General features: G+C 40.8%; 1 protein-coding gene across 5 annotated transcripts in view; it reads right to left on the bottom strand.

The window, feature by feature from the left end:
* The window catches only part of PARL (presenilin associated rhomboid like), a 52,598-nt gene that overhangs the window by 17,830 nt on the left and 13,717 nt on the right, over positions 1–21,051 (bottom strand). For all 5 annotated transcript variants that reach the window (XM_063621822.1, XM_063621826.1, XM_063621824.1 and 2 more), the window contains exons 2-4: positions 16,103–16,298; positions 14,845–14,985; positions 11,171–11,219 (exon numbers count right to left, since the gene is read on the bottom strand). In XM_063621822.1, coding sequence (XP_063477892.1) covers positions 11,171–11,219; positions 14,845–14,985; positions 16,103–16,298 — 386 coding nt within the window. The remainder of the gene's footprint in view (positions 1–11,170; positions 11,220–14,844; positions 14,986–16,102; positions 16,299–21,051) is intronic.

Here is a 21,051-nt window from a genome sequence, read left to right on the forward strand (position 1 = left end):
AAATTTAAGAGCTAAAATTTTAAAGCTCTTAGAAGAAAACATAGGTACACATCTTTGTGACCTTGAATTAGGTCACGGTTTCCTTGACAGGACACTTAAAAGTACAAGCAACAAAAGAAAAAAATACATAAAATGAACTTCAGCAAAATTAGAATGTTTATCCTTCAGAAAACACCAGGAAGAAAGTGATCAGACAACTCACAGAATGGGAAAAATGTTTGTGAATCATATCTCTTAATAAGGGTCTAGTATCCAGAATATATAAATAACTTTTACAACTCAATAAAAAGACAAATAGCTATTTTTAAATGGGCAAAAGATTTGGAGAAACAGGCATTTCTCCGAAGAAGAATAAATATACAACAAGACATGAAAAGATGTTCATTAGTCATTAAGGAAAGGCAAATCAAAACCACAGTGATACACCCCTTCACACTCACCAGGATGGATATAATAAAGGCAACAAAATGGGAGAAAATGTGCAAATCATATCTAATAAGGGATTAATATCCAGAATATATTAAAAAACTCAACAACCCAATGTAAAAATGGGAAAGGAAGTAAATAAGACAGTTCTCCAGAAAAGATATACAAATACTCAATAAGCACATGAAAAGATGCTCACCATTACTAGTCACTAGCAGAATGGAAATCAAAACTATACCCATTAGGATGGCTATTATCACATTTTTAAAAAAGGAAAATAGGCCAGGCATGGTGGCTCACACCTGTAATCCCAGCACTTTGGGAGGCTGGGGCGGGAGGATTATTTGAGCCCAGGAATTCAAAAGGAGCCTGGGCAACTTGGCAAGACCTCATCTCTACAGAAAATTTAAAAACTAGCCAGGTGTGGTGGTGCATGCCTGTAGTCCCAGCTACTCAAGAGGCTGTGGAAGGAGGGTTGTTTGAGACCAGGTTGAGGCTGCAGTGAGCCATGTTCATACCACTGCACTCTAGCCTGAGGGACAGAGTGAGACTCTGTCTCAAAAAAATTTAAAAAAAGTATTGCCAAGGATGTGGGGATGTCAGAACCTTTGTACATCACAGCATTAGTCACAATAATCAAGAGATGGAGACAACCCAAATGTCCATCAACAGATGAATGGATAACCAAAATGTGGTAAATATATAGAATGGAATATTTGAGCTTTACAAAGGAAATTTTCATCATGCTACAATATGGACGAACCATTAAAAAGCTATGCTGCGCAAAAGAAGCTGGACCAAAAAGGAAAAAAAATTATGGTTCCACTTAGATGAAGGATCTAGAATAGGCAAACTCATAGAGACAGAAAGTAGAATGTGGTTACTAGCGGCTGAGGGGAGGGGGTAATAGGGAGCCATTGTTTAACAGGTTCAGTGTTTCTGTTTGGGATAATGAAAAAGTCCTGGAAATAGTAGTGATGGTTATACCACTGTCTGAAACTCCTGGCCTCAGCCAGTCCTCCCACCTCTGCCTCCCAAAGTGCTGGGATTACAGGCATGAGCCACCATGCCCAACCTACAACACTGTGTATGTACTTAAAGCAACTAAAGTGTACACTAAAAAATGTCTATAATGGTAAATTTTTTGCTATATCTATTTTACAATTAAAAAATACAAAAAAAGTTGTAGTTGCTAATAGAAAAGACAGGCAATAACAGATGGAATCCTCACACTACTTGAAGGAGTGGAAAATGGTGTAGCCACCTATGGAAAACAATTTGATAGTCCTTCAAAAAGAAAACAAAGGGAAAAGTGGATACCCACATGCAAAAGAGAGCAGGTGGATCTTTATGTTATACCAATATACAAAAATTAACTCAAAATGGATTAAAGACCTAAATGTTAGACCCTCAACTGTAAAACTCCCAGAAGAAAACAGAGGAAAAGCCTCATGACACTGGACTTGGTAATGATTTCTTGGCTATGACACCAAAGGCACAGGCAACAAAAGAAAAAATAGACAACTGGGACTGTATCAAACTTAAAAACTTTTGTGTACCAAAAGATACAATCAAAAGAGTAAAAGAGCAGAAATAAATCACAGAATGAAAGTATGTGCAAATAATGTATCTGAAAAGGGGGTGATATCAAGAACAAATAAAGAATGCTTATAACTCAGGCGGGTGCGGTGGCTCATGCCTGTAAACCCAGCACTTTGGGAGGCTGAGGTAGGTGGATCATTTGAAGTCAGGGGTTTGAGACCAGCCTGGCCAACATGGTGAAACCCCAGCTCTACTAAAAGTACAAAAATTAGCCAGGCATGGTGGCACACGCCTGTAATCCCAGCTACTCAGGAGGCTGAGGTGGGAAGAGTGCTTGAACCCAGGAGATGGAGATTGCAGTGAGCCAAGATCACTCCACTGCACTCTGGCCTGGGCGACAGAGCAAGACTCTGTCTCAAAAAAACAAACAAACACAAAATAATGCTTATAACTCAACAATAAAAAAAAATCAAATAACTCGAGTACTTGAAAGACATTTTTCCAGAGATGATAAAACAAATGGCCAACAAGCATGTGAAAAGATGCTCAACATCACTAATCACCAGAAAAATGCAAATCAAAACCACAGTGAGGTATTATCTCACACTCATCAAGATGGCTACTGTCAAACACCTACGCACTCACACAAAGAGAAAATAACAAATGTTGGCAAGAATGTGAGAAACTGGAAGACTTGAGCGCTGTTGGCGGGAATGTAAAATGGTACAACCACCATGGAAAACAGTATGAGAATTCCTCAAAAAATTAAAAATACAATAACGATGTGATCCACCAGTCCTGTATCTGGATATACATCCAAAAGAATTGGCTGAGTGTGGTGGCTCATGCCTGTAATCCCAGCACTTTGGAAGGCCGAGGCAAGTGGATCACCTGAGGTCAGGAGTTCGAGACCAGCCTGACCAATATGGTGAAACCCTGTCTCTACTAAAAAAAAAAAAAATACAAAAATTAGCCGGGCATGGTGGCATGCACCTGTAGTCCCAGCTACTTGGTAGGCTGAGACAGGAGAATTGCTTGAACCTAGGAGATGGAGCTTGCAGTGAGCTGAGATCACGCCACTGCACTCCAGCCTGTGCGACAGAGTGAGACTCCATCTCAAAAAATAAAAAAGAATTGAATGCATGGTCGGTCTCAAAGAGATATTTGCACACCCATTTTCACAGCGGCATTATTCACAATAAAAAGAGGTAGAAATAACTCAAATGTCCATCAATAGGTGAATGGATAAACAAAATGTGATACACACACAAAATAAAGTATTGTTCAGCCTTAAAAAAGTAAATACTGTCACGTGCTCCAACATGGATAAACCTTGTGGACATTACACTAAGTGAAATAAGCCAGTCCAAAACACCAAGTATTTTATGATTCTACTTGTATGAGGTATCTAAAGTAGTCAAATGCATAGAAAAAGGAAGCAGAATGGTGGTTATCAAGGGCTGAAGGGAGGAGAAAAAGGGGACGTATTGTTTAATGAGTAAAGTTTCAGATCTGCAAAATGAAAAAGTTCTAGAGATTGGTTTTACAAAAATGTGAATATACTGAACTCTATTGAACTATATGCTTAAAAATGATTAAGATGGTGTATTTCATGTTTTTTTTTTTTTTTTACAATTAAGAAAAAAAAAAAAAAACAACAGATTACCATATGACCCAGCAATTCCATTCCTGGCTATATACCGAGAAATGAAAACATATGTCCACACAAAAATGTGCACATGGAGGTTCACAGCAGCATTATTAATAGCTGAAGAATGGAAACAACTCAAATGCCCATCAACTGATGAAGCAATAAACAAATGTAATATATCCATCCACTGGAATATTATTTGGCCATAAAAAGAAACAGAAGTACTGATGATATATACTGCAACATGAGTGAACCTTAAAACCATTATGCTAAGTGTTAAGAAACAGACACAAAAGGCTACATATTATGTGACTTGATGTATATGAAATCTCCAGAAGAGGAAAGTCCCTAGAGAAAGCAGGTTGATGGCTGCCTAAGGCTGAGGGGAAGGAGCGAATGGGGGAGTGACTGCCAAGGGGAATGGGGTTTCTTTTTGGGATAATGAAAAGGCCCTGGGATTAGACTATGACGATGACAGTTGCACAGCCTTTTAAATATAATAAAAACCACTGAATTTACTTTGGCTTTCTATTTTTATTTATTATTATTTTTAGAGAGATGTAGGGGGTCTCACTATGTTGCCCAGGCTGGTCTAGACTCAAGCAATCCTCTGATCTCGGCCTAAGTGGCAAGCCTCCCAAGTGGTAGGATTGTAAGTGTGGGCCACCACACTCAGCCAATTGTACACTTTAAATCAGTGGTCTCCAACCTTTTTGGCACCAAGGACTGGTTTTGTGTTAGACAATTTTTCCATAGACCAGGAGTGGGGGGATGGTTTCAGGATGATTCAAGTGCATTACATTTATTCTGCACTTTATTTCTATTATATCATAATATATAATGAAGTAATTACACAACTTCTCATAATGTAGAATCAGTGGGAACCCTGAGCTTGTTTTCCTGCAACCAGACAGTCCCATCTGGGTATGATGGGAGACAGTGACAGATCATCAGGCATTAGATTCTCATAAGGAGTACACAACCTAGATCCCAGCCTGGCCAATATGGCGAAACCCTGTCTCTACTAAAAATACAAAAGTTACCCAGGCGTGGTGACAGGTGCCTGTAATCCCAGCTACTTGGGAGGCTAAGGCAGGAGAATCACTTGAATCCGGGAGGCAGAGATTGCAGTCAGCCTGCGGCTCACCTCCTGCTGTGCAGCCCGGTTCTGGTACCAGTCCCTGGCCCAGGGTTGGGAACCCCTGCTTTAAATGGTGAATTTTATATGTGAATTATATCTTAATTTTTAAAAAGGCAGATGCATTGATTTGGAAAGCACTACTTGGTTTAATGACCTCAGGTTATTTTCCTCCTCAGCCCGAGAAAGGTAGTAAAACTCATTTTCTCATTTTCCTATAAAGGACTTACCATACCACTTGGGGTCTAATAGCTACTCACAGATCCCCTCTGTTTCTGGGTGGGCCAATTCACCCCTCCACAGCTCCTTTATCTGAAGGGCTACCATACCAACCCAGACCTGGCCAGTCCAGACACTGACAAGCATGTACATCCACAGCAGCCAAAGAACTAGGCTCAAGCCATCCTTACCTCAGGTTCTCTGGGAACCAGGCAGGTGCAAAGATCAACCTGTTGGCCTCACACAGTGGCTATCATTTCCTTTCCTAGGCAGTATCCACCAAACTAATTAAGGACTGGGTCCACAGCTACCTGGAATCAAGAAGAAACCCAGAGAGACTGTCCATCTTCCATCCTCCCACTGGGATAGAGACAGAAAGTTTGAAACTAATACGGGTAAATAGAAAGGGCAAATTCACAATGAGGGAGGCAAAGGCCCTTGTGATTGCTAACCACAAAAAAGGATTGTTATTTCTCTGTACTCTCCCTGCAGATGAGAATATCTAAGCTCCCCTGTGGGCAACTTTTAGAAATCAATCTGATGTATTTATACTCTGTACATTGTCAGAGGACATTTAAAATGGTACACAACTTCTTTTAAGACAACTTTGCAATATACAAAATTTTAAACGTACATATTCTTTGACCCAGCAATTCTATTTCCAGTAACTTATCCTAAAAATATACTTGTACACGGTACAGAGATCTATATATAAGGCATTTCACTGCAGTAATATTTATAGAAGCAGAAGACTGAAAACAACCTAAATATTAATAAAAGATTTGTTAAATAATATTCATTCACATGGAATACTATAATGCCATTAAAAAGAATATGCTGGCCAGGCACAGTGGTTCACGCCTGTAATCCCAGCAATCTGGGAGGCCAAGGCAGGAGGATCACATGAGCCCAGGAGTTCAAGACCAGCCTTGGGAGGTTGAGGCTGCAGTGAGCCGTGATCATGCCACTGCACTCCAGCCTGAGTGACAAGTGAGATGCTGTCTCAAAACAAACCAAAACAAACAAAAAAGCCTGGTGTGCTGGTAATTTCCATTTATCAATCCAGGTGCTGGTTATATGGATGTGCTCAGCTTGTGAAAATTAATTAGTTGAGTTGTACATCTGACATATTCACATTCTTCTATGTATATTATACCTCAATAAACTATTAAAAAGAATGTAACAGACCTACTTGTATTGATATAGAATGTTCTTTAAAATATTAAGTGAAAAAAAATCATGGTGTAGAAGAGTATGTATTGCATGTTACTATTTTTGTGTTAAACCACAGATAGATATAAATGCCTATATATAAATAGGCTTTGGAAGAACACACAAGTAACTAAACATGCAATGGTTATTATGGGAAAGGAAAAGTGCAGAACTGGAAGTTCAGAGTGAAAGACTTATTTTTTCACTTTATGTATCCTTTATTCCAATTTTCATCTGTTACCATGCACATTTATTCATTTTACAATGACAAAATCTAGTCTAGGCAGTCAAAAAGGGCTCCCTTTCCTCCCTGGGTACCAGGCTGCTACTTTGGAACAATTTGCTGCAATTTGTGCTGTGAATCAGCACCCAGATACTTGATAGGGGGAGGCAGTGTGGTTTATCAGAAAGGTAATTAGTGGTGGTTTGCTATTCTAGAAAAGTGAAAGGACATAATAAAAAGCCTATTCTTTGATATATGAAGTGGATTTGATTCCCAAATCCACCCAGTTCTAGCTGTGTGATCTCAGTTATTTGGCCGTTCCTTGCCCCATCTGAGAAATGAGGATAACAGGGTTCTTATGATGATTAATAATAATATAAATGCATGTAAAGCACTTAGCATGATACTTGAAGTGTGGTTGGCACTCAAGGATTAATTTTGCTATTCTTCTCCAAAAATAAAACTTGTTTGCAGACTGAGAAGTCAGGAGTTACAGAAAAACAGTGACTGATCAAAAGGTAAAGATGGGCTGTAAGACCAAGGAAAACATTGCCTTACCAGCAACATCAGGAATAGGTAAGGAGGCCTTAGTCTGGGAAGACAGCTCAAAACCTTGAAAAGGTACAAGGAGAGAGAGAGAACTGAAATGAAAAAGAATAAGCCGGATAGAAACAGAACAGCAAAGAAAAAAGAATAGACTTTAGAAGTTGGGGCAAGGGGTCAAAGACTGGAGAGTAGTAGTGACTAAACTTTGGAGCTGACAAAAAATACACTAGTAGAGGAACTAGGACACAGTTTTCTTGAGATCTCTCTCCCTATCCTTTTCTGTCCTCGCTTCTTCTTAATCAAAAATACTAATTTGGCTGATTCTTTCCTGTGGCTTTACCTGAATCTCAATACAGTAAAGTCAGCATTCTCTTGAACTAACAGGAAAACCTGGCAAGTGCCTCAAAAATAACCCTGAAAGCTTGAAAGGTAGGAGAAAATATTCTCTCTGGGGGTTGCCTGGGGACCTCCAGGACAGGCTTACAAGGCTGACAGATCAGGGCAACAGAATAGAAAATTAGGTGAAATATAAAAGCACCGGGGATGACAAACCTAACTTTAAAGAATGCCACCTTATACTCCCCGCTTGCCCCACAAATACCCAGTGGGCTTATAAACACTTTTTCAGAGCAATATGAAGCCTGGGGAGATTATTTCTGTGTAATAAAAATTAAGACCAAAAAAATCCCCAAACAAACCAAAAAAAAAAAAAAAAAAAGGATTAAAACAAGTTTCCTAGCATAGCTTTAAAAAGGGATTTGCACAGACAGATTGAGACAGAACAGTCAAAAACTACAGACTCTAAACCTGGCATCAGCTGTAAGAAAGGGAGGTTTTTGTTGTTGTTGTTGTTTTGAGATGGAGTCTCACTCTACTGCCCAGGCTGGAGTGCAATGGCATCATCTCGGCTCACTGCAACCTCTGCCTCCCAAGTTCAAGCGATTCTCCTGCCTCAGCCTCCCAAGTAGCTGGGATTACAGGCATGCACCACCATGTCCGGCTAATTTTGTATTTTTAGTAGAGATGGGACTTCACCATGTTGGCCAGGCTGGTCTCCAACTCCTGACCTCAGGTGATCCACCCACCTCGGCCTCCCAAAGTGCTGGGATTACAGGCGTGAGCCATCGCACCCAGCTAGAAAGGGAGGTTTTTTACCTCACCACCAGATGCCACCTTAACAATAAAATAAATTATAGGTATGCCTTACAATCTGACTGTTCTTGTCTACACCTAGGAACCAGAGACATGGATAAATTTGAGATACCCCTCATTATCTGAAACTCAGAAACTATGTATATTTGGATTAACACTTTACTGTCTGAACTTACTGTATCCAAAATCTTTCCATCCAAATTCAAGAGCTCAACAGATTCAATAGCAAGGAATACTTACATGAAGTGTTTGGTGTAGTAGTGAGAAATCTTTAACCGACTAGAGCTTTCATGCTGCCGTTGTCTAGGTATGAATACTACAAAGCAGAGAGGCACACCGGTCTCACAAAGCTTTAAAAACTCTCTAGGTCAAACTTGTCAAGTTCTTTCAAAATATAAAACGAAAAAAAAAAAAACCCATTTGGAAAACATCTCCAATCCAAAGAAAGAAAGTGGGATGGAGTAGACCTGTCACCCCATAACTCTATCATTGATTAAAACCAGGAGCTGAGCCAACTTCACTTTGCCGTCTACAAGAAGCAATCAGGAGTGCTCAGCAAGGAAAGTTGGACTAATTGGCATTTCAGGAAGAAGACAAGACATACTGAATAAACAGTTTATTCTTGAGAATCTCATATATAGGTAATTGATTAAGCACCACTTACAGACATTATAAAGCCAGAATCACTATTACTAGAATAATTATTTCCTACAAGAAAAGTCTGAGGTGACACAAAACAGTTCAAACGGCATTTCCTGAGGTTAAAGTCACTTGGATAATCTAACAATAAACATTTAAGACCTGCAGCATGACCATTCACATTTATGTTGTTCAAAGCAGCTCACATTCAAGTTGCAAGACAGATCACAAGCATCTCTCTCTACTGCTATGCTCTTCATGCCAAATGGCTGATTTGATTTCAAAAAAGAAAAAGACTAGGGGGAAAGAATTCTGATTTTTAATTACCTCCAGCTTCTTTGAAGAAAGTATTCACCAGCATGAGAAAAGGTTTTAAACTCTGATGCTAGGCTTCTCCATATGTTAAATGGCATAAAATCATGACCACCTTCAAAGAAGGTGAGGTATAAACTAATAGTGAAATGCTTTGCAAATAGCAAAGGCAAAACCTTGCCACCCTAAAGAAATCTTAATTTCGTTACTTTTTTTTTTTTTTTTTTGAGACAGAGTCTTGCTCTGTCGTCCAGGCTGGAGTGCAGTGGCACAATCTTAGCTCACTGCAACCTCTGCCTTCTGGGTTCAAGCAATTCTCCTGCCTCAGCCTCCCTAGTAGCTGGGATTAACGGGCGTGCACCACCACGCCCAGCTAATTTCTTGTATTTTTAGTAGAGATGGGGTTTCACCGTGTTGGCTGGGCTGGTCTCTGACTCCTGACCTCAGGTGATCCGCCCGCCTTGGCCTCCCAAAGTGCTGGGATTACAGGTGTAAGCCACTGCACCCAGCCTCATTACTTTCATAAAAGAAGCAAGCAAACAAAATACATTAATCTAGTGGAAACAGATGTGCTACTAAAGAGCTATCTTTGAAGTAATCATTTTAAGATGTCACTGACCTATCAGTTCTATGGTCTTAGTTACAGCAACACTGAAAAATCTCAATCCCTTGGTTAAGATTCCATTCAACATTCATTCACTCAACAGATTTTAGCTGAGTGTCCTTACTGTGTACATGATATATGCTAGATGCTGTCACAAAATGAAAGATGTCATTGTTGTCCTCCAGATGCTTATATTGCCCTCGAGGATGTTACACATGCAATTACATAAGGCACACTGCATTATCAATGATAAAAACTGCAATGAGTTCAGAAAAAAAGGAAGCACTTCCTAAAGGAAGCAATGTCTGAACCATAAGCCTGAAAGCTGCATCGGGTTCCAAAAAAGTTAGAAAAATTAAGCCTTCCAGAGAGAATAAACAGTTTGAATGAAAAAAGATAAACATCCCTTCTCCACTTAAATACAGAAAATTAAGAGTACAAAATAAGTCTAATCAAATTTGAGCAAAAGCAATATTTTGCAATTCTCCAGAAATAATTTTTTATTTTCTATGCAATCGTTAAAAAACTTAAAAAAAAATTTTCGTTTTTGAGAGTCTCATCTGTCACCCAGGTTGGAGTGTAATAGTACGACCACAGCTCACTGCAACCTCTGCCTCCCGGGTTCAAGCAATTCTCCTGCTTCAGCCTCCCAAGTAGCTGGGACCCCAGGTACGCATCACCACACCTGGCTAAGTTTTTCTATCTTTGGTAGAGATGGGGGTTTCATCATGTTGCCCGAGCTGGCCTTGAACTCCTGAGCTCAAGGAATCCGCCCACCGTGGCCTCCCAAAGTTCTGGGATTACAGGCGTGAGCCACTCTTCCTGGCAAAAATCTATTTTCAAGTTTCTCAACTAACTCCATAAAATATTGCAGAGGTGTTACCTTAAAGAGCCAAATCTGTCTTTCCATAACAATTTACAAAGAAAAAAAGTTATCATGGTGACATGCATGTCATGCTTACATTTAAACGGGGTTTTATAAATAGCATGGGAGAGAAGAGCGAAAACTGGTTTTAGAATGGACAGACTTGGGTTTTGAAACTCAGCTCTATTGCTTACTAGCAGTTTGACTTTCAAAAGTTCCTTCTCTGAAAGCCGGTTTCCTTATCTGTAAAAAGGGAGACAACTACTCTGTAAGCAACTCCAAGTAGGGACAGAACGTGTATTACAACATCCTGAATACAGAAGGTACTTAATGTTTCCATTAGTTTCTTTAATAAGGGAAGTAATAATTAATAAGCTATTCCACAAGCTGGAATTCTACAACAAAACTGATCATTCAATCAGTATCATACTAGATCAAAATGAGAAAGTAACTGACCCAGAGCATCACGCAAACCTTTATACCTCACCACTTTATATACTATTACATTAGCCTATCGGTACATAGACTGTCTTCTAAACCACTGGTGAGCACGGTACAAGAGCCATTGCTTGTGACATACTGTACCTTTTGGTTTGATTTCTCTTCCCTTGAATGGTTAAAACGTGTAAGCTAACACAAACCTGTCACAGTCCGCTGGCCATCACTTAGGTTATTCCACCACTTGTTAATCTAAAACAGACAGAAAATTGCGTATCACCATATGTGAGAAATTTCAGGCTACAAAAATGAAAAACCAGAAGAAAATGCCTTGCACATAAAAGAGGAATTCCTCTTCTGTAAAAATCACTGGTGGCCACAGACATAATAAATACGTGGTAGAGTGGAAAAGGCATGTGTTTTATAGTCAGGCAGCCCACATTCTCCACACAGAACCAACCACTGGATAGCTCTGGAACCTCAGACAATTATTTCTAAACTTCAGTTTCTTGACACATTAAATGGGACAATAATAGGTACCTAGCAGTGTTATCACAAGGAATAACAATAATGTAAAGTCCCTAGCACACTTGCAGATACAGACAGGTACCAAGGAAGTGATTATTCATACCAAGGTCTTATGTTTTAAAATTCTGAGAATATTGTCCACTAAATTGCACTTTTTTAAAGATACAGTAATGGTACTAGAGTTTAATAAAAAGAGGAGGGTCCTAATTTTTCAGGGATACATGTTGAAAATTTTATGCATGAAATACGTCTAAAATTTGCTTTACAATAATACAAGGGTGGAAAGGGAAGGGAAAAAAAGGGAAATAGATGAAAAAAAAAAACTGGCCCTGTCTTGGAGAACACTGAAGCTGGATGCTAATGATTCATCATACTATTCTCTCTACATTTGTGTTTGCTTGAAATTTTCCATGATTAAAGTTTTAAAATAAAAAATATATTCTAACTATGAAATTGAACCAGATTTTGTTATTAAAAAAAAAAAATCCAAGGCAAAAGAAACTACAGATTAGTAGGTATAATTCCATTTCTTTTTTTTTTTTTAAGAGACAGGGTCCCCCTGTGTTGCCAAGGCTGGTCTTGAACTCCTGGGCTGAAGCAATCCTCCCACCTCAGCCTCCCAAGGTGCTGAGATTACAGGTGTGAGCCGCCGCACCCGGCCGATTCCATTTCTATAATTATAATTGCACTGTGTATGAACTCCCAGATCTTACTTCATGTATAGTGGCACAAAAGGAGTTCCCAGGACTTTCATGTTTCCATGTTAAATTTATATATTGTTTCAAACTTCTTTAATGGGCATAGGTTTTATACATTAAACCTATCATTTAACTATAAACAAATCAATCTTTAAATGAAGATTATGTATACTGTTTGTATCATTTTTCACCATTCTCAAGAACCATTTGGGTACATTTGGATATCAAAACTTCACGTGCAGACGTGCTGGAAACCTATAGCTTTGTAAGAGATCCAAGACAATGGAATAGGTCAGTTTTACTATCTTCTCAAATACATTGTACTGAATAGATGCCTATGGCTAGTTACTGTCATTTTCACCTGCAAATAGTATCCATGGCTCTGGCATAAAGCCTCTCTAACACAGATAGGGCTCAAGCTTCTTGAATGTGCCCATGGGAAAACAAGGAGGAATGAATCCCTTTCCCTACTTAGAGAAAACTCAAAACATCATTAGTAAAAAGAAAATGCAAGGCTTCCTTCTCAGGCTCTTGCTGGCCAGGATCACATTGTTCCAGGAAGGGGAAAAGTAAAGAAGGTATCAACCTACTGTCCAGATTGGAGAAAAGCTCTAAAAGCTCCATATATATATATATTTTTTTCCGTATTTCATCTCGAGCACAGTTAGAGACACTCAACAGCAGGTATTTACCACAGGTGTGTAAGTATCATGTCACTGAGAAACGTTTAAAACTCCTCTTGGGGCCAGGCACAGTGGCTCACACCTGTGAAATTCCAGCACTTTGGGAGGCCAAGGTGGGAGGATCACTTGAGGCCAGGAGTTTGAGACCAGCCTGGGCAACAAAGTGAGACTCCTGTCTCCACAAAAAATGAAATAATTGGCCCAGCATGGTGGCACATGCCTGTAGTCCCAGCTACTCAGGAGACTGAGGCGGGAGGACTACTCAAGCCCAGGAGTTTGAGGCTTCAGTGAGCTATGATCCCATTACTGCACTGAAGCCTAGGTGACAGAGTGGGACGCTGTCTCTTAGAAAAAAAAAAAAATCACTTGCTAGCTCTATCGCTAAGGCATGTATATTTTGAAAAATTCCCTGCAGTTCAAATACGTACTCTAAAGCCGGGGTCCCCAACACCCTGGCTGCTGACCACTAGTGGTCCGTGGCCTGTTAGGAACTGGGCCACACAGCAGGAGGTGAGCAGTGGGGGAGCATTACCACCAGAGCTCTGCCTCCTGTCAGATCAGTGGCTGCATAAGATTCTTACATGAATGCAAACCCTACTGTGAGGTGCACATGCGAGGGATCTAGGTTGCACGCTCCTTATGAGAATCTAATGCCTGATGATCTGAGGTGGAACAGTTACAACCCATAATCATCTGCCCCCCTGCAACCCCGATCTGTGGAAAAATTGTCTTGCACGAAACCAGTCCCTGGTACCAAAAACGTTGGGGACTGCTGCTCTAAAGCAATCCATCAAGGTGATCCAAGTAAAACAGTGGCCTTTAAACTTTAGTAGAGCTGAGATCTACTGAGATCCTTAAACTTTAGTAGAGCTGAGACATCCTCCACACAGAACCATTAACAACTATTAACATTAATTTCTTTTTTTTTTTTTTTTTGAGACGAGGTCTCGCTCTGTCGCCCAGGCTGCAGTGCAGTGGCACAATCTCGTCTCACTGCAACCTCTGCCTCTTGGGTTCAGGCGATTCTCCTGCCTCAGCTTCCTGAGTAGCTGGGGCCACAGGCATGCACCACCACGCCTGGCTAATTTTTGTATTTTCAGTAGAGATGGGATTTCACTATGTTGGCCAGGCTGGTCTCGAGCTCCTGACTGACTTGGCCTCCCAAAGTGCTAGGATTATAGACTTGAGCCACTGTGCCCAGCCAACGTTAACATTTTTAACAACTATCCGTGGTGATTTTTGATGCATGTGGGTAGAGGGACAGAATTCTGGAACACTGTTAAGTACAACACCAGACATATAAAACAGTAATCAATACTTACTGTGAAGAATATTAAGTGCACTGACTTGACATCTATTAATCTGATGTTGCCATTAACTAAAAGCACTTCATAAATAATCAGGCTTCAGGCCGGGCGCAGTGGCTCACGCTTGTAATCCCAGCACTTTGGGAGGCCGAGGCGGGCGGATCACGAGGTCAGGAGATCGAGACCACGGTGAAACCCCGTCTCTACTAAAAATACAAAAAATTAGCCGGGCGTGGTGGCGGGCGCCTGTAGTCCCAGCTACTCGGAGAGGCTGAGGCAGGAGAATGGCGTGAACCCGGGAGGCGGAGCTTGCAGTGAGCCGAGATTGTGCCACTGCACTCCAGCCTGGGTGACAGAGCGAGACTCCGTCTCAAAAATAAATAAATAAATAAATAAATAATCAGGCTTCAAAACTTGGGATTACCAGTAGAGTAACTACAGTCAACTATAATCTATAGTATATTTCAAAATAGCTAGTGGAGAACAATTCAAATATACCTAGCATAAAGATAAATGTCTAAGGTGATAGATATTCAATTACTCAGATTTAATTACACATTATGTGAATGCATCATGTACACTGAAAACATGTGCATCTGTTAAGTATCAGTTTTTTAAAACTGTGATTAACTAGAAGAAAGAAAGCAGTGTTTCTCTTTACCTCCTTTCTGAAGTCTCCTTCTTTTTGTGGTCTTATGCTATCCAACCAATCAGCTTTTATACCATCAAAATAACTCTGGACCCTGGATTTCAGTGATTCATATTGCCAAATAGCAGCTGATCCAAATGCACAGCCTGTAAACTATATAAAATTAGATATATTACAAAATAGATTTAAGAGGGAAATAGATCTGTACATATTTCCAAGGACAATACTTCATTGTCATTGCTTTTTACAAACCAACAGAAGGGAATACCTGGCACAGTGAAACCTAATAAGTGAAAAGGGCTTTTTTTTTCTTTTCTTTTTTTTTTTTTTTGAGATGGAGTTTCACTCTTGTCTCCCAGGCTAGACTGCAATGGTGCGATCTGGGCTCACTGCAACCTCTGCCTGCCAGGTTCAAGTGATTCTCCTGCCTCAGCCTCTGGAGTAGCTAGGATTACAGGTACCTGCCCCCAGGCCCGGCTAATTTTTGTATTTTTAGTAGAGACAGGGTTTCATCATGTTGGCCAGAGGGGTCTCAAACTCCTGACCTCAGGTGATCCACCCACCTTGGCCTCCAGTGCTGGGATTACAGGCCTGAGCCACCCTGCCTGGCTGAAAAGGACATTTTATTGTTTCCCACTGTATTAACTTCACAATACCCTGGGGCCTGTTTCCAGCTATAAATCCTCAAATAAAACTGAAAATACCAACTTAGCACCGCTTGAAATGCTGTACCAAACAAGGCCCATAAGTTTATTCTCTAGGGCTTACATAAGTAAGCCAGAATTTAATAATAAAAGCAATTTTTAAGTTCAGACTCTAGGCCAGGCTCAGTGGCTCACTCCTGTAATCCCAGAACTTTGGGAGGCCAAAGCGGGCAGATCACGAGGTCAGGAGATCGAGACCATCCTGGCTAACACGGTGAAACCCCGTCTCTACTAAAAATACAAAAAATTAGCCAGGCGTGGTGGCTGGTGCCTACAGTCTCAGCTACTTGGGAAGCTGAGGCAGGAGAATGGTGTGAACCCAGGAGGCAGAGCTTGCAGTGAGCCGAGATCGCGCCACTGCACTCCAACCTGGGGGACAAGAGACTCTGTCTCAAAAAAAAAAAAAAAAAAAAAAAAATTCAGACTCTATAATTAGAATTCATGAGCCCAGCTCCTTTTGATCCCCCCTCCACCTGTCCTTACTTTAAGGGAGCCCAAATGGGACAAAGTACTTTAACACTGCATTCGTAGCAAGGTAGGTAACTCCTAGCAAAGTGAGCTCTTACCCCAACAGTAAAAAATAAAGGTTTTATGAGACTCCTTATAGGATAGGGAGAAGGATAAAAGACTGTTTCTTCCACAGGAGGAATCAAAGCACTTCTCTTGTATGCTTCACCACTTGTCCCTGTGTCTGATCTTCGAGGTTCAACCTTCCTGGGTGCTTTTCTGAATCCGCATTTTTGTTGAATAAAGAAGTTAAACCTATGGGGCAAAAATAACAGATGAGAAACACAGTGGCGTCTTGCAAACATCAACTTCTATGAACCTCCACTTGGCCTGCATCATCACCATCTCAATTTACTCTCACTCTACAGTACAAAAACAGCCAAGACTCCTACTCTCAGACAGAATTCAATGTCACAAAATTCAACCTTTCTGGAAAAGGTGACACACAAACTACTGCAACTTCAGAGGATACTACTTTGGGTTATTACTTTCTATCAGTCAAAATAATTTGTATCCATCCTCCACACAGAAAGAATCTGAAGACCTGGTAAAAAGCTAGAGAACTCTAAATTGTCAGTTTCTTTTTTTTTTTTTTTTTTTTTGAGACAGGGTCTCCCTCCCTCTGTCGCCCAGGCTAGAGTACGATTACTCCCTCCCTCTGTCGCCCAGTGGTACAATCACGGCTCACTGCAGCCTCCACGTCTCAGGCTCAAGCGATCCTCCTGCCTCAGCCTCCCAAGTAGCTGGGACTGCAAGCGTGGGTTACCCCACTGTTAATTTTTGTACCTTTTGTAGAGATGGGGTGCTGCCATGTTGCCCAAGCTAGTCTCGAACTCTTGGGCTCACACAATCCTCCTGCCATGGTTTCCCAAGGTGTTAGGACTACAGGCATGAGCCATGGTGCCCCACCAGTTGTCAGTTTCAGTCAGAATGACTTCTGGTTTTTTGTTTAAAGTTTGGTCAATTTCTGGAACAAATATTTAAATGTATTGTCCTTGAAGTCACTCCAAATTCAATAATGATTTTCTTTTCTAAGTATTGACCATTATAAATTAAAACACTCCTCTCACCTCTCCCCTTATTTCACTGTTTTGGGGACATCCACCAAATTATTTGTGAGCTGTTACCCCAACAGTAAAAAAAAAAATGTTGTTGTTTGAGTCTTTACAGCTTGACCTCCTCAAAATATCTGACACTACCGATCATGCCTCCTAGTCCTAGCTTTTGTAACAGCATTTCCTACTCTTCAAATTCATCTTTAACTCCCGGTATCTTCCCCTTTTCCTCTACCTTAGTTCCTCTACCCCATTCAAACTCAACCCATATAAATTCTTGAAATAGTCTTCTTTTTCTTTTGTAAAACTGTAACTTTCCCAGGTCACAAAGTAAAGATCCCTTCCTGTTTGTACCCTGAACATATTATCCCTTCTTATTATTATTTTGAGACAGAGTCTTATTCTGTCACCCAGGCTGGAGTACAATGACATAATCTTGGCTCATTGCAACCTCTGCCTCCCAGATGCCAGTGATTCTCCTATCTCAGCCTCCCTAGTAACTGGGATTATAGGCACCCACCACCACACCTGGCTAATTTTTGTATTTTTAGTAGATACGGGGTTTCACCATGTTGGTCAGGCTGGTCTCGAACTCCTGACCTCAGGTGATCCACCCGCGTTGGCCTCCCAAAGTGCTAGGATTACAGGCATGAGCCACCGCGCCTGGCTATCCCTTATTATTATAACGGATAATTATGTATATTATTATTATTAAGGGATACTATAATATCCCTTCTAGAAGGGACAGTATGTTCAAAGATATTATATATATAACGAATAATATTCAGTGAGGAATATCATAACATATTATCCCTTCTACTAGCCTCAAAGCTCCTCAAAAGCAGAGCTCGGGTAGGTCTTTTGTCTTTGTATCCCAGCCCCTAAAACAAGCTATTTGGTTGAATTTTTGTGACCTGAATGACTTCTAAGCACGTAAGTGATTCAAATTTATTTTGCTCCTAACCTGAACTTTCTACTCCAGTATTTCCAACTCTATATTGAATAATGCTACTTGGATATGGTCCCCATTACTTTAAAACCAATATATTCAAAATAGAATTAACTCATTCTCCTCTACAAACACCTCCATTTTCTGACGTACTCTTTCAATAAGACCAGAGGCTGGGTGCGGTGGCTCAGGCTTGTAATCCCAGCACTTTGGGAGGCCGAGGCGGGCGGATCACGAGGTCAGGAGATCGAGACCACGGTGAAACCCCGTCTCTACTAAAAATACAAAAAAATTAGCCAGGCGTGGTGGCGGGCGCCTGTAATCCCAGCTACTCGGAGATGCTGAGGCAGGAGAATGGCGTGAACCCGGGAGGCGGAGCTTGCAGTGAGCCGAGATCGCGCCACTGCACTCCAGCCTGGGCGACAGAGCGAGACTCCGTCTCAAAAAAAAAAAAAAAAAAAAGACCAGAGTTCTCTCAGTTACTGAGGTTAAAAATCTAGGCTGGGGACCGGGCACAGTGGCTCACGCCTGTAATCCCAGCACTTTGGGAGGCTGAGGCAGGTGGATCACGAGGTCAGGAGTTTGAGACCAGCCTGGCCAATACGGTGAAACCTCGTCTCCACTAAAAATACAAAAATTAGCCGGGTGTGGTGGCACACACCTGTAGTCCCAGCTACTTGGGAGGCTGAGGCAGAAGAATCACCTGAACCTGGGAGGCAGAGATTGCAGTGAGCCGAGACTGTGCCACTGCACTCCAGCCTGGGAGACAAAGTGGGACTCCATCTCAAAAAAAAAAAAAAAAAACTAGGCTGGGCACGGTGACTCACACCTGTAATCCCAGCATTTTGGGAGGCCAAGGCAGGCAGATCACCTAAGGTCAGGAGCTCAAGACCAGTCTGGCCAACACTGGGAAACCCTGTCTCTACTAAGAATACAAAAATTAGCTGGGCATGATGGTGTGCACCTGTAATCTCAGCTACTCGCGAGGCTGAGGCACGAGAAGTGCTTGAACCCGGGAAGTGGAGGTTGCAGTGAGCCAAGATCACACCACTGCACTCCAGAATGATCTAGAAGTCATTTTGGAGTTATCTTTCCTTTATTCTTATTCAATTAAAAGCCAATTCTATCAAAAATACTTTTAAAATTCCTAGTCTAGTCCCTTATCTCATGCCTGGATCATGGCAACAGTTTCCTTAACTTCAAACACTTTAACCTGCTGCATGTTCTTCTTGCCTCACATTGCTTTTCCTCAACATTCTATAGTTTCTCAAATGTCCCCTTAGAGGGGCAAAAATCTCTTCCTAATTCTAATGCAACTCCTTAGCTCATCCCTTCTGGCCTGGAATACGCCACCATTTCCTAGCAGATCTCCTTGCTTCCAGTACTGCCCCACTCCAAGTGCATCCTTCACGTTGTATTAAGCACAAATGTAATGTTCCCCTGCTTTAAACCCCACAATAACTTTTCATCACCCCATCAAACTCAGCACACATCCCTTCAATCTGACCCCTTCCTCTCTCTTGCCACTTCCTCCCTCCACCACCTCAAATCCTCTCTATACCTGTTATACTGACTTTCTTGAAGTTCCTGTGATCTGCTTTGCTCTCTTACCTACGACAATGCTACTCATATTTTGGTATATACTTCCCTTTGTTTAACTTTTTTGGGCCCTTCAGATTTCAGTTAATATATCTCCTCCTCCAGGAAGTCTTCCCTAGCTGCCCCAGGCTGGGTACTTCTCTCCTTTGCACTTCTAGAGTTCCAAAGCAGTTTTTTAATACTTATCTCCACTACTGCCCACACCCCCATTAGATTACAGTTTTATATTCATTATATCTCTACCACCAAGTCTAGTCCCTAATAAAAGGTCAATAATTATCTGTTAGAATAAAAAAGGGATCAAAAAATGACTAAGTTTTATTCTGAATAACTCAAAGTAAGACGGTACTATACTCAAAGTAAGGTGGTACTATACTCAAAGTAAGATGGTACTATACTCAAAGTAAGGTGGTACTATACTCAAAGTAAGATGGTACTATACTCAAAGGTGGTACTATACTCAAAGTAAGGTGGGACTATACTCAAAGTAAGATGGTACTATACTCAAAGTAAGATGGTACTATACTCAAAGTAAGGTGGTACTATACTCAAAGTAAGGTGGGACTATACTCAAAGCAAGGTGGTACTATACTCAAAGTAAGGTGGTACTATACTCAAAGTAAGGTGGTACTACACTCAAAGTAAGGTGGTACTATACTCAAAGCAAGGTGGTACTATACTCAAAGTAAGGTGGTACTATACTCAAAGTAAGGTGGTACTATACTCAAAGTAAGGTGGTACTATACTCAAAGTAAGGTGGTACTATACTCAAAGTAAGATGGTACTATACTCAAAGTAAGGTGGTACTATACTCAAAGTAAGGTGGGACTATACTCAAAGTAAGGTGGGACTATACTCAAAGGTGGTACTATACTCAAAGTAAAGTGGTACTATATTCAAAGTAAGGTGGTACTATTCAATAAGATAAGGAAAATTGGAAGCCTCAAAACAGGCAACTGGGAGATAAGAGACAAACAATTCCACCTGGGGTACTGTTTAAAATGCTTGCAGTCATGGCAGCGCATTCCTCTAGCTAAAAACAAACTTAAATTTCCATTAACAGGAGAAATTCTGTGGTATATTCATATAATGGAATATTACATTTGGCCAAAAAAAAAGGGGGGGAGGTTAGAACTAATCATACATCATGGATAACTCTCAAAAACACTTTTGGCAAAAGAAGTCAAACACAAAAGAGTACATGATATGTGATTCTGTGACTTCCATTGCTAAGAAGTTGACAGACACACTAACCTGTAGTGATAAATATCAGATGAGCGATTGCCTGGAATGGGTGGGGCTTGACAGGAAAGCAGCAAGAAGAAACTTTCTGGGATGATGGCAATCTTTATCTTGATTTAGGTGATAGTCACACAGGTGTATACATTAATCAGAATGCACTGGC

Source organism: Symphalangus syndactylus, chromosome 17 (assembly GCF_028878055.3).
Source record: "Symphalangus syndactylus isolate Jambi chromosome 17, NHGRI_mSymSyn1-v2.1_pri, whole genome shotgun sequence".
Classification (NCBI taxonomy): domain Eukaryota; kingdom Metazoa; phylum Chordata; class Mammalia; order Primates; family Hylobatidae; genus Symphalangus; species Symphalangus syndactylus.